Genomic DNA, 13,158 nt, shown 5'->3' with positions numbered 1-13,158 from the left:
AGGTGGTGAGCGCATGGAGCCACTCCTCCCTGGCCAGGGCCGCCTGCGCTGCAGTCCCCGGGCCCCCCGAGCATCCATGGGAGACCGGCAGATGGGACAGGGACCCGTGACCTCGTGTGGCCTCTGGGTCTGCCGTGGTCATCTGCCACGGGGGCGTCAAGCCCTGCAAACCCCGCACCACCTCTGTGATACTTCCCCACTCACTCTGCTGTAGTCCCGCAGCCTCCTCCTGTCCTGCTCCACATGGATGCTGTGCCCCAGGGCCTTTGCACGGCTCCTCGCTGAGCTTGCTGGGCCCCTCCAACCCCCAGCCTGTGAACCTGCTCCACAGCCTTTTCTGTAGCATTTGTGACTCTGGATAGCTTGATTAAACATTTATGTCAACTTTATTTGTCGGATGTCTCCCCACCTCCGACTGTTAGTCACCAGAGGGCAGGGGTTTCTGGCCCTGCACCGCCTCCCTGTCTGGAGCGTGTTGGCCCCACGGTGACGCTGGGCCAGCGAGTGAAGTCTGGCGGATAGCATGGGCACAGGGCCTGGGTTTTGTCATGGTTACTCATAAGGAAGCCTCTGTGACTCACTTGTTTCAAAGTTCAGCGTAAACCCACGCTCTATCTGATCACTGAATAGCCTCTAAGAGAAAAGTGCATCTTGGAATATTTTAAGGCAGAAGGATTCCAAAGGTTTTGTGCCTGGAATTATCTAGAAAGGTTCAAAAGGAGACTCAGCTGAGCTGGACACTGATTCCGCCCACAGAGACTCTTGAGAGCTTGGGGTTCCTGGTGGGACCCTGGCTTGCCCCCCAGCCTCCCCCGCCCCACCTCTCTTCCCACGTAAACCTGACTTATAACAGCTCAACTGTCCGCTTTTTCTAAGAAAGGTGCCCGATGCTGTCCCGCCTGCCCCCGGTTCTGGGTCTTCCTCTAAGTGCCCGAGCCTGCTCCTTCGTGGCAGTCCTAGGCTTCTCCCCTCGGGCTTTGCCGTCCTGGGCTGGCGAGGACACACGGTGGCGCTCCCCACTCTCTGGAGCTTCTTGAGCCGAAGGGGGTGGAGGGTCTCAAGGGCAGGATGGCCCCTGAGGACACTTCACCCGTGCAGCCGAGTCACAGCGGAAGACGTTACTGTCGCGTGCCCTGGCAAGTTCTAAGGTGGATCTGGCCCAGGCGCCCTCTGGGTGAGAATCCTTTAACTCTCACATCTTCCCGTCTGGTAGAGAAGGTCCCTGCACACAGAAATGCTAGGTTTCCAGCCTCTGCTTCTGCTCTGGGTCCGCTCTCGCTCCTGGTCAGCAGTCAGGGCGGCTGGAGTGGCAGAAGGTGGGCTGGCGAGCCGGGCTTGACCCTGGGTCAGAAGAGGGTGAGGAGGGTGGTCTGAGTTGGGGGGCTGTCGGGAGGGTTCCTCAAGAACACACCCTCAGGCGTCTGCCAGGAGCCTCCGTGGTGGACAGACAGACAAGACAGGCTCTTGCAGCGTGCCGGGCAGGCACACCAGGTTCCCTCCCAGGCTAGCGTCCTGGTGACATCGTGGTGGCTGCTGCTGGTGTGCAGACAGGGGTCAAAGGTCACATTTTATTGGGTCAAGTAGCAATAAATTGCAGTTGACAGGCACCTCCTCTGAGCATCGTGAACTTTGGGGCTGGGAATAGCTGGGATACACTTAGAGTTTTGCTTGAAATTATTGCATTGTTGAAACAAACCAATAAGAAGAAATACTTAATAAATGGAAATTTCATTATAAAAATAGAACATTCAAGAGAAACAATGATTTTTCCCATAGAAGCGGCGTCTGCTGCGGGTTAGTGTGTAGGACTCGCTGTTCTCACAGACAGGTGGCCTGGTGTGGCCGCCTCGCCACCTCCCAGAGCTCGCAGAACCTCGGGGAGCCACACCGGTGCGCGTCCAGGGACGGGGTCTGAGTTTATTTTAAACTCCTTGTGTCGGGCTGGACCGGGTGAGGCGACTGTGATGAGGGTGCCACCGTCTCACCTGGGATCCGTGTGGTCAGTAACCCCCGCTTGTCCTCCCGGGGGCTGCCGATGGGTGGTCCTCGGGCGACGTTTGGCCACGGTTATTTTTTTGTCTGACTTGCCAAGTGAGTTTTCTTTTTCCTTTTAAAGTTGTAGCCAACACTAAGTCGGGAGATTTCACATAAAGATCCAGACTTGTGGGGCACCCCTGAGTGAAGATGCCTGGGTCCCGTGATCAGGCCTGGGGCCTTCGGGTGGGCGGGGGACGGGGGGGCCCTCGGGGTCCCACGCCCCGTGGTTCCTGCAGCCTGTGCCCCCCGCCCACCACCGGCTGGAGCTTTGAGAACACGACCTTCAAACGTCAAACTCTAGGACCAATTTCCCATTTCAGTGGAGTTAGAAGACAGTTTTTTCTACAGGAAAAAAGTCAGTGGGAATTACCTGGGTCTGGTAGGGGGGCCTGAGAAGTGGCTGTCTTCCAGATTTGCCTACTTTGACTGAAACTGAGACTGAAAACGCTCTAGAAACATCCAGGGGGTGGGTAGGCACGCACAGGGTGCTCACACAGTGTCCGTCTGTCGGTCCCCGCGAGGACCTGGTACAGGTGAGACCTGTGATCGCAGGCTGTGTCTGCGGTGGGCCCCGTGAGGCCGGGGTCTGTTCGCGCTGGTGGCAGGGTCTCAGGCTCGTTTCCAGGGGTGAAGTCCTCTCCGTGGCATTTACGCTGCAGGAGGATGTACGTAGTGCGTGAGAGGGGCTGGACTCCCCACGTACATGTGTGTCCTCAGGAGGCTTTGTTCTCGCTGGAAATCCACATTCTTCCCTGCTGCCCTCTCCTCGGCCTCCTGTTCTGAAGTCGGTGATGATGTGGTGTCACAGAACCAGCCCCTGCAGTTCTTGAATGAGGCCTTGTGTGGAGGCGCCCAGGTGATGGATGAGGAGGTGGGTCCTGGCAGGGTGGGGGGTGCAGGTTGGACCCGGGTCACCCAGCCAGTTACCAGCCACACCTGCTGGGGTCTGTCCTCACTCCACTCCTTACCCCTCAGGGCCCCATTTGCTCGTCTGTCCAGGAGGGGTGTAGGTGCACTGTCCCAGCGGGCCATGGAGGGCCACCCTTGGGGACAGGGCCGTAGCTGGCGCATGGGAGTCTCTGCAACCAGCCAGGCCTGTGGGCCCCCCTCCCCCCATCGGGGGCCTGCACGTGTGACAGCGCCCCTCCTCCCGGATCGTGTCTGAAAGCATTGTCGCCTGGATGCGGGCCACGCTGCCCCCACCCCCGCTGGTGCTGAGCCCCCTGGGGACACTGTGTCTCCAGTCTCTGGGCAGTGTGGCCACATGGTCACTAAGTGACTATAATTTGACTCTTGGGTGTGTGGGTTGTCGCACGACGCCAGCATGCTCTACCTGACTCTGGTTTTCAAAGTGAAGTGAGTACAGCACAGGGAAATATATTCAAGATCTTGTGGTAGCTCACAGTGAAAAAGAATACGAAAATGAACATATACATGTTCATGTACGACTGAAAAACTGCTGTACACCAGAAACTGCCACAACATTGTAAACTGACTATAACTCAAAAAGAAAACAGAACATTAGATACTGTGGCCCTAAATTTTAATGATGGGACCTAATTTTCAAAGTAGTTACCATGTGACAAATAAAGCTCTATGTGACCGAAAAAAACAGAACAAAACACAAAAAACACAGTGAAGCGGGTGTTGACAGTGATAAGGAGGGGACCCCAGCACAGCAGGGCGTTCCAGAAGGTCTGCTGGCACTCGCAGGGGACACCTGGGGACACAGGCCAGGCTTAGCCCCCACGGAGCAACGTTTGCCTTCAGCCCCACATGCATCTGCAGAGTTGGGTCTGGGAAGTTGCAGCTCGGCTTTGCCCCCGGACGTGATGCCATGTAACAGCCTGGGAGGGCTCGCTGGCGTGGATGTGGCCGGTGGGGACGGTGGGGCAGGTTCTCTTCAACCTCTGCGTGAGGACAGGAAACATTACTTGATAGATTTGCCGGAAGCCTGCCCTGGCCGTGGCACTTCCTGTCCCTGGCCTGGACGTGTTCTGTGACCTGAGCACCAGTCAGATGAGGATCTGTAAAGCCTTCTAGAAGCCCATGCGTCAAGCAGGGGTCCTGACACGCGCCTTCCGGGTTGTTGGGAGGGTTACGGGCGCTTATGCACTCGGCACGGGGATGCCCTCACGGGCGCCCGCCGCTGCTGCCGTTACCAACCCGCCTCCGGGGGGAGCCAGCGAAACCGTGCGGAGAAGCGGGACACGGAGACCAGGACTGGGAGGGGGACACACACAGCTCTGAGCAGAACAGGCAGAGCCGCCCTCGGGAGCTGCCACCAAGTAGGAGGCAGAAAAGCGTCTGCAGGCCAGGCCGACTCACGGGTGAGGGAGGAGGGCCCGGCGGCCCCAGCCAGGTGATGGTGTGTGCGCTGAGAAGCAGGGGACCCTGCGCGAGTCAGGTGGCCGTGTGTGTGTGCGTATCTGGTGGGATGTGTGTGTGTGCAGCGTATGTCGTGTGTGTGTATCTGGTGTGGGCTGGGGGCGGGGTACCAGGTGTGCAGACAGACCATTTCCAGAGGCAGGAGCAGCGTGACTGGCGGACAGAGGTGGCCCCGTGTGCATGTGTGGTTAGAACTTGCTTCACACCCTGGCAAGTTATTTGTGGGTCACAGATTCCCGTAAAACCTTGTAAGTTCCTTCTGTGCTGCTTTTGGAATTGGTGATGTGTCAGATCAATGGTAGACTTTATTACCAGTGATTAAAAATGACCAAAATGAGAGTCACATGTGGAGATTAGGTTTTAAGATGTTTAACAGTATAAAATAAAAATACCAGGTGAGTATCAATTTTTCTAATTTTATTTGGTTTTATTTTGAGTTTGCTCAGTGTCTGCAGCGTGGCAAAAGCTGATTCTACTTAAAATTTCAGTTCTAAACTTAAAAAAATTATCCTAAATTGTACTTTGATCACACGTGTCCTAAACTGTAATATCGTACCGAATGCAGCTTAATACCCAGTTAGGGGTGGATGAAAGGGGGAAGCACCTCCAGCAGACACGGCATTTATTACAGCATTCTTTTCTTTTTTCTAAGTTTTTTTGGGGAGGGTAGGTAATTTGGTTTACTTTTGTATTTATTTAACGGAGGGGCTAGGGACTGAGCCCGGGACCTTGTGCAGGCTGAGCACGCGCTCCACCCCTGCGCTGTCCCCTCCCCCGCCACGCATTTTTACCACGTGGCTGTGGCCCCACGGCCTCCTCACCGCAGACACGCCGGGTGTGATGACGCTCGACACAGATGGTTCTTTCTGTCCGTCTACCGTTTTCCTTCCCAACACTTCCCATCACTCGGGAGCCAACGCCTGCTGTCCCAGGAAGGGCAGTCTTGTCGTCAGGGATAAATAGCATCTCTTTGGCTCTTTGTTTCATGAGCATCTCTTCCTAAACGGCTGTTTCTCAAACTTCGCAATATCCGCAGGGGGTAGCAAAACAATTTTCTTCCGTGGGGTTATAAATCGGGCATTTTCAAGACCAGAAGTAACTGAAACCACATTGGGATGAGAACACAGACACCTGGGATGGATGCCTTCAGGGTCCCCGTGGTCTGCAGGGGGCCCAGCGCCCGTGCCCGGTGGGAGGACCAGGCACCAGTGTGTGGAGTGCGCCGGGCACTGCCCGCTGGACCCTGGCACCGAGCGAGCTGTTCGCTGGTGGGAGGAGTTTGTTCTCTCTTAAATGTCCAAGACCCTTCAGCCTCCGACAGGATGCACGTCCTCAGGGCCTCGTCTACCTGTCCCGCAGGTTGTAAGCATCCCCTCCAGGTACCAGCAAGAGTTGCTGCCGGAGGCACAGAGTCAGTGTCCCCAAGGGTGTGCTTGTGGACTGTGTGTCCGGCGAGGACCATGCTGCCTGCGGTTAAAACTTCAGTGATGTCCATAGATCACAGGTGTGGCAACAAATTCTTGGGATCTGATGAGTTTGAGAAGGCGGGACAGGATTTTCGTGGAAGTTGTGTCCAAGCCATTTGGCCGTGGGTTGGTTTTCTTGGTGCTTCTGTGGGACGTCTGTCACCGCTGGCTCTCGAGGGTGTACGGTGAGCCCAGGGGAGGAGGCCTGAGTGTGAGGAGGTGTGGTGGTCAGAGCTGGGCCAGTGGGTCCAGCTGAAGGCCGAGTGTGTCCTGGGTCCCCCGCCTTCCCTAGCTACACATGCACACGTCTGCAGCACCCACACGCACGTGCACACGCAGAGCCCCGGGGGTGTGGGCCTGCCAGCAGACGGGCGGGGGTTCAGCCGGTGAGATGGCAGGTGCTGAGTCAGATCCGCTGCACCTGCCCCCACCAGTTCAGCTCGTGCTAAGGCCTGCGCGTCCTCCCCCCAGCACGGTCCCAGCAGCGAGCTGCTTGCCCGAGCTGTTTGCCAGTGCACTTGGAGTCAGCTGAGCTGGCGGAGCCCGCACAGGCCCGCGACCCTCCACTGGGCCTGCGCGGTGACCTCAGGGCATCACAGGGCCGAAGACCACCCCCTCAGGTGGCGCCAGGGCCCCGTTTGGGCACGTGCAGAGCCTGCAGCCCGGGCACACCTGTGCCTGACGACAAGGCACCTCCCCGCCCCCGTCCCCACGCTCCCCTCGCCAACGCCCCTGCGTGGCCTGGGGCACCTGCGGCTCTCCGTCCCCTCGCGAGGCTGCCTCGCGAGCAAGCCATCCCCGCAGCAGACCTCGGCTCCCCGGCTCGCCGCGCGTCCGGCGGGACGAGCCAGACTTGGTACCAGCGGCACTCAGGATGTTCGGTGCGTTCATCGTCCTCTCACCTCGTTAGGTGACCCCCCGGTGGCTCGGCTTTCAAGCTGGAGACCCTCCGTGGACGCAGCACGGTGGCCCTGCTGGCCTGGGAGGCGTCACTGAATCAGCACCCAGAGCCCGGCTGCTGGCCCTTCCACCGCCCCGGGCTCGGGCCCTGGCTTCTGCCGGGGTGTGGGGGGCCTGGGGTCTCCACCTTTTGTGTGACGCTGCCCAAACATGAAGGGAAGTTTGGGGGGGCGCAGTCATCTTCCCCTGGCTCAGTGCCCACTCAGGGTGGCCGTGGGGACCCCGGGGGGGGCACGGGAGGACTGGCTCCTAGTGGGGTTGGCCACCGTCACCAGGCCTGGTCCTGGGGTGGCTGTTGCCCCAGTTGCACGCCCTTTTCCATCTCAGGAATGTTAAAAAGTTGCCCCAGAAAGGTCGTTTGGTTTAGTACTTTGGGGTGGTAGACCTTACAAATGCTGCCGGTAGAGCTGTGCCGTTCCTACAGGGCTGTTCTATGATTTGCTGAACTTTGGTTGAAAATCTTCGAGCTCTGCTGAGGGCACACGCGGTGGCTGACTATCCTGACAGTTGTTTTGTTTCAGTGTTTGTCAGGGCAGGTGCAGGCACTGGGATCGGCATGCAGTCAGGCCCAGCAGCGGCCCTGCGTGCTGTGCGTGCTGGGGCGGGGCGGCCGCCCCCTTCCCCACAGGCTTGGCCAGGAAGGTGGGCGGGCGGCCACACCCCCGGCCTGGGCTGTTGAATTAACCTGCACGCTGAGCGGCCAGGGGAGCCACGGAAAGTTCCGGGTGGGACGGAGCCAGGTTCACATTTGTGTCTAAGGTGCTTGGTGGGGGGTGAACCCCAGCAGAAAGCGGGCCGCCGCCCGGGGACAGGGAGGAGTCAGGGAGGGGCCTGGCTTGTGGGCGCAGGAGCACGTGGACAGAGCAGCCTTCACCAGGCCGGGGTGCAGGAGGGGCGAGGAGCGGAGAAGACGGGTGTGGGATACACACGCTTTCCAGGGACCCTCCTGGGGTCTGTGATGTGGGAGTGTTCGGGGGGAGCAGGACAGCCACGTCAGCTGGTCCGTGTCCCCGGGGCTGGCCGTGGTTTGCTTCCCTGCTTTCTGTTTAAAGAAGGGTTGCTAAACACACCTCGTGAGGCCCTGGTTCTCAATCAGGGACGTTGCCTTCGGGAGACACTGGCCAACCGCTGGCAGTGTGGGGGTGGGCGCCCCCAGCATTCGTGGCTGGAGCCCAGGGATACTGCCCAAATCCTGCGGCACCCAGGATGGCCGCACCACAAGGAGGGGCCGGTGGGGAGAAGCCCTGGTGCCGGGAAACGCCTGGGGAGCTGAGGCTTTCGGTGTCCTCCTCTCCCTCAGGGGCCTCCACTGTGGCCTGTGATTGATTCTTCGGGTCAAACTGAATTAGCGGGACTAGAGATTGCTAATTTGTAGTCTCTCTTAGTGGGACAGTCTGCGTCATTCAGAGCTTCTCAGTGACTCTCTTGGACTCCTGATGCCTCCTAACTAGAGATGAAGGTTTTGCAGACTAGGGTGGAACACCGAGATGAGGAAGCTCCAAGTGGCCTAGAGCAGGAATATGGCCTCTGGTCAGCGGGCGGGAGCCCCCTGGAGGCAGGAAGGGAGCCACCACCGTTACCAGCGTTTCCTGCTGGAGCCCTTCTCACCCTGATCTTGACGTTTTCAACGCGACCGGCCCCACGTGTCGTCTGAAGTTGAGGCCCAGCGGACGGTGGTGTCTGATGGAGGAGGGTCGGACTGCCCTCCACTCCAAGCCTTCCACCTGCAGTGTCATCACGTCCCCTCCCTGGGCCCCCCACCCCGTTTCCGATCGCCCTCCCCTGGCCCCCTGCTTCTCTCCCCGCAGCCTCTGGCTACTGGCCGTGCCTCCTTCAGGTCTCTGTCCAGGGTCCCAGAGCTGGCGTGTGGGTGTCCAGGTGCCCCGCTGAGCCCCCGGGGCTATCCCGCGCCCACGCTGACCACAGGGGAGAAGGGGCCAGACAAAGGGGCAGCAGCCGGCTGCTTGGGTGGGGGGCCTGAGGGAGGGGGAATCAGCGGGGGGTGGGGGGCAGACCTGGGTCTGAGGCTCTACGGGGCAGGCGTGCCTGAGGGTGGGGCCCTGGCAGCCCCGCCCACTCACCCTTTGAGGCCGACTCCTCCTCCTGCTCGCCCCTCCCCAGCATGTCGGGTGGGGTGGCCCTGCTCTCAGCCTTTTAGGCCCTCGGAGGGGGTTCTCATAAGTTGGTTTCCATAGACAACGACTTTAAAGATGATGTAAGGTTACCTCAAGTGTTACGGCAGCATTTATTTTTCTGTTTTGCTGTTACAAAAATACAGAACTTTACTGTATTACAGGTTTCACAGCCAACCTGGGGCCTGACCGCGAGCTAGGCTGTCCCGCGTAAAAGCAGGCGCCGACTCCGCTGGGCTCTCCGGTGGGCTAAGGAAGGTAGTCTGTTCACACCGGGGAGTTCTCTCCAGCCCCCGCCTCAGCTCCAAGCTGTCATCCCATGTTTCCCACGGCTGCGTTTATGTCCAGCTTGACCTGGAGGCCTGACTGCCGGCGTCCTGCTGTGAGGACTGTCCCTGTCCTGCGGCTCTCGGTGGAGCTGGCCTCCTCCTGGTTTCCTGTAGCAGAGGATGCCCTGTGCCGTCATCCCTAGGTCCACCCAAGACTCCCCTGTATCTGATTGGTGTTTGGACCCACCCAGGCCTTTCCAGACCCCCTGCCACCCCCGCCCTGCCCTGATGTGACTCATGTGCACACCCAGGTGTCCCAGGTCCTGGTTGTCCCCAGGTCTGTTACGTGCCTCTTTAACACTTGATACCTGAGCCAGACTCTTACTGGCATCTTTCCCCAAATTCAGCACAGCTGGCTTGGGAAAGTCGCAGCCTGCGTTTGGTGATTATGGACACAATAGCCCGTCTTCTGATAACGTTGAGTTTCCCAAACTTTCTTAGCTCTGAGTTTTAAAATTGCATCTAACCTTCCCTCTTCCTCTTGCATTTCTAGTGAGATTCTCAAAGCAGAATGTCCAGGCGCTTTGGAGTCGCCGTGCTCGTGCTGGTGTGGACTCTGTGACGCGCCTGACACGAGGGTGTGGTGTCTTTGCAGATGCGTGCTCTGTGCCCATCTCCGAGATCATCACCGTGGAGGAAACCGACATTAACGGGAAGCACTACAGCAGCGGGAAATGGCAGAAGATGGAAAAGCCCTACGCCTTCACAGGTGATGGGGCCTAGTTGCTCGTCAGTGGCCCCGTGCAGGTGACGGGAAAGGGGGCTTCGCGGTGACTTGTTTAACAAGCCTTGGCTTAACAAACTTGTTGGGTCCTTGGCTTGTCTTTGTGGAAACTTCCTTGTGTCTTTTTTTTTAAGTTCTACTTTCATTTGGTGTTTTGCTCATCTTTTTTTCTTGGTGTTTTTTTTTTACGTGACTTCAAAGAATTGAGAAGTAGGATCCTTTCCCTGTGTACTTGGGAAGTTACTAACCAGTCAGAAGAAGAGGGACCCTTGGGGCGTTTTCGGGGGGTGGGCCTGGGGCTTGCTGTGGCGCAGGGCGCCCAGCCCACTCGTGTTCTCTCCGCGCAGTGCATCGTGTGAGGAGGGCCCGGAGGCACCGCTGGAGGCGGGCGCAGGTGACCTTCTGCTGTGCCGACGAGCAGCTGCTCCACCTGTGGCTGCAGACCCTCAGGGAGCTGCTGGCGAAACTGAGTACGTGCGAGGCGCCCCAGGCCTGGGCCGCTAGGCTGGGTGTCTCCCCGGGAGGTGGGGCGGGGATACCTGCCCCCTGGGCGATTGTGGGGATTAAACCAGGGGGCCGGGGTGTGCCTGGACGTCTGGGCCGCGGGTTCCTGCTGCGTAACGAGGTGGTGTCTGTCACTCAGGCTGCGCCTGCAGCGCCGGCTCGTGTCTGGGGACAGCCCTAACACACGGTCTCGGCAGCTCGGTGCCGGCTTCACCCAGAGGAGGGAACGCACGTGTGTTTAGGTTGGCTTTACATCTTTTTAAATTAATTTCCCACGTTCCCACGCATTTCCCACGCAGCTTCAGTGAGACTCCCTTGCTGGGAAAAGCCCGTCTTTGGGGTCGCACCCGGGCGGAGGGGCCGGGCGCCCACTGCGCGCTGCCTCCCCAGCGCGTCCTGCTGTCCGCGCACGTCCCGGGCCGCGGCCGCCCGGCCTCTGCTGGCCTTCCTGGACTTCTGACCAGGTCTGGACAGGAGGTGCCCCAGTTCCCCTGCCACCTCCTCCCCCTTCCTCTAGACCCTTCCTGCTCATCCTCACCAGCGCTCTCCGCCCCTGCCCTCGCGTGGTTTTCATGAGACTCAGCCTGTAGACGCGGCCTGATGCCGTCCATTCAGGCTCCAAGAGAGTCCTCTGCGCTGCCTCCTGCCGATGGCGGCATTACTTTTTCTGTGTAATTCACAGAGAAACCTGTGCGGTTGTACTCCTGCTGCAGTCTGCCTGTGTCTGGAAATACTGTGCGATTCTGCTTTTTCAGTCACGCTGTCATTTTAAGTCCAGTTGTGTGACTACTTCATGTTTCATTGAGGGGTAACGTAGTTACTGAAAGTCCTTGGACCCGGGGTGTGCAGCTCACACACTGAGCCCCAAATCCAGGGATAATACTGCCAGCCCCCCGTGGCCCCTGCCCCCTGGAGTCACCCAGAGGTGACCGTCCCCTGACTAAACCCCTGGGCGCACTCAGTTCCACATGTGAGTCACTCACACAGCAGACACTCTCATTCTGGTTTGCACGAAGCTCGTCCACACGGTCACACGTGGTGTCGGTGGCTTGCTCTCGTGGCTGCATCGTGTCCCAGGGGCGGAGTGTCTGGCCACTTACTCAGCCGTTGTACTGTTGACGGGCATTTGGACAGCTTCCTGGCGTGGCCATTCCGAACATTCTAGCCCATGTCTCGTGGTGCGGCCCCTGGGGAGGGAGTTGCTGGGCCAGTGGTGCGTGTTCAGCCTCAGTGGACGCGGCCACACTGCCCCCGCGCCGGGAGTCCCGGGCCACGCCCCCCAGCAGGGGCCAGACTCTGGTGGGTGCTGGCAGTCTCGGGTGTGGCTTTGATTTGCGTTTCCCCAGCGGCTGGTTGAGTTGAGAAATGTGCTGCTGTGTTCGTGAGCCGTTTGGAAATCCTCCTGTGAGGTGTCTGTCCAAGTCTTCTGTCCGATCTCCCCTTGGGTTGCCTTCATGACGCACAGAGACTCTTCACATGTTGTGGATCTGAATCGTGTCTTGGAGTTTTGAACGTCTCCCGTTGTGTGGCTTGTGCTTCCACACATTCTTCGTTCTGCTGATGAACAGATAGTGTTAATCTTGACGCAGTTCAGTTTGTCTGTTTTTTAACTGTGTGGTTGGTCTGTGTCCTAGTTAGGCCAAGGCCGTGAAGATGTGTTCGCCTCCAAGCTGTTTTACCTCTCATGTTCAGAGCTGCAGTCCATTTGGAATTGACCTGTGTACATGGTTGGGATGACAGGGACAGATCGTAGCTTTAAATCAACGAATTTTGAAGCACACGTGTCCCCGTGTGACCCAACCCCTGTGAGCCTGGCATCACCCATGAGCCTTCCCAGCCGGTCCGGAGACAAGCACCGGTCTGACTCTCTCTCTCCTTTTTCCTTTTGTCACTGTTGTCATGTGTTAGTTCTGCCACATGCGCGAAATCAAGTAAGAGGAGCTGTTCTGCATCAGCTCCCCTCTGTCAGCACCACTGCCCTGACAGTTCTTCTCATGGTAAGCGTATCAGTGGCTCGTTCCTTTCTGCTGCTGAGTAATACTCCTTCGGCCACGTCCGTGTACCCGGTCGTCGGGTGGTGGGCCTGTTCTGGCTGCTGTGAGTCGTGCCGCGGTGAGTGCTGGTGGGCAGGACTCCGCGTGGACCTAGGCTGTCTGTTTTCTTGGGTCTGTACCTTTTCGCCACTCTTATCGAGGTGTTAGTTAGATTTGGTTTTTAAGTGTCAGAATGTACTTGAACTGACCCAGACAGAAACATGGAGCTTACGAGGAACAGGGCTAATTCAGGAGACCCGGGTGTGGGAGGCGAACTGGGGCCGGGGAGGCCGCCTGCTGTCCCGCTGTCCTTCTGTCTCTCTGCGTCTCCATGCCGAGCGCTCTCTGTGCCTGTCCATCTGTCTTGCCCTCTTAATGCTGGACGTCTGTGTCTCTCGTTCTCTGCGGTCCAGTCCCTTGACATGGAGCAGAATGAGGCTGCTGCCTTCCAGAAGTTGCATCTTGCCGGCTCCTCGTCCGGAGTCTGTCCCAGGCGGCATCCTGCGTTCCCGGGGCCCTCGCCGCCCCTCCCGGGGGGCCAGGCCCCTGCCCGGCAGCCTGTGCTGCCTGCCGCTGTTGTCTCTT

At 58.6% G+C, this 13,158-nt stretch overlaps 1 protein-coding gene across 1 annotated transcript in view; it reads left to right on the top strand.

Annotated features, from left to right (window-relative positions):
* CERK (ceramide kinase) overlaps window positions 1–13,158 on the top strand; it is a 38,675-nt gene that overhangs the window by 9,440 nt on the left and 16,077 nt on the right. The window contains exons 2-3 of the mRNA XM_072973721.1: window positions 9,908–10,021; window positions 10,384–10,506. Coding sequence (XP_072829822.1) covers window positions 9,908–10,021; window positions 10,384–10,506 — 237 coding nt within the window. The remainder of the gene's footprint in view (window positions 1–9,907; window positions 10,022–10,383; window positions 10,507–13,158) is intronic.

The sequence above is a fragment of the Vicugna pacos genome, chromosome 12 (genome assembly GCF_048564905.1).
Source record: "Vicugna pacos chromosome 12, VicPac4, whole genome shotgun sequence".
Lineage (NCBI taxonomy): Eukaryota > Metazoa > Chordata > Mammalia > Artiodactyla > Camelidae > Vicugna > Vicugna pacos.
The sequence above is the reverse complement of the archived record's forward strand: the minus strand, read 5'-3'. Positions and strand labels throughout refer to the sequence as shown.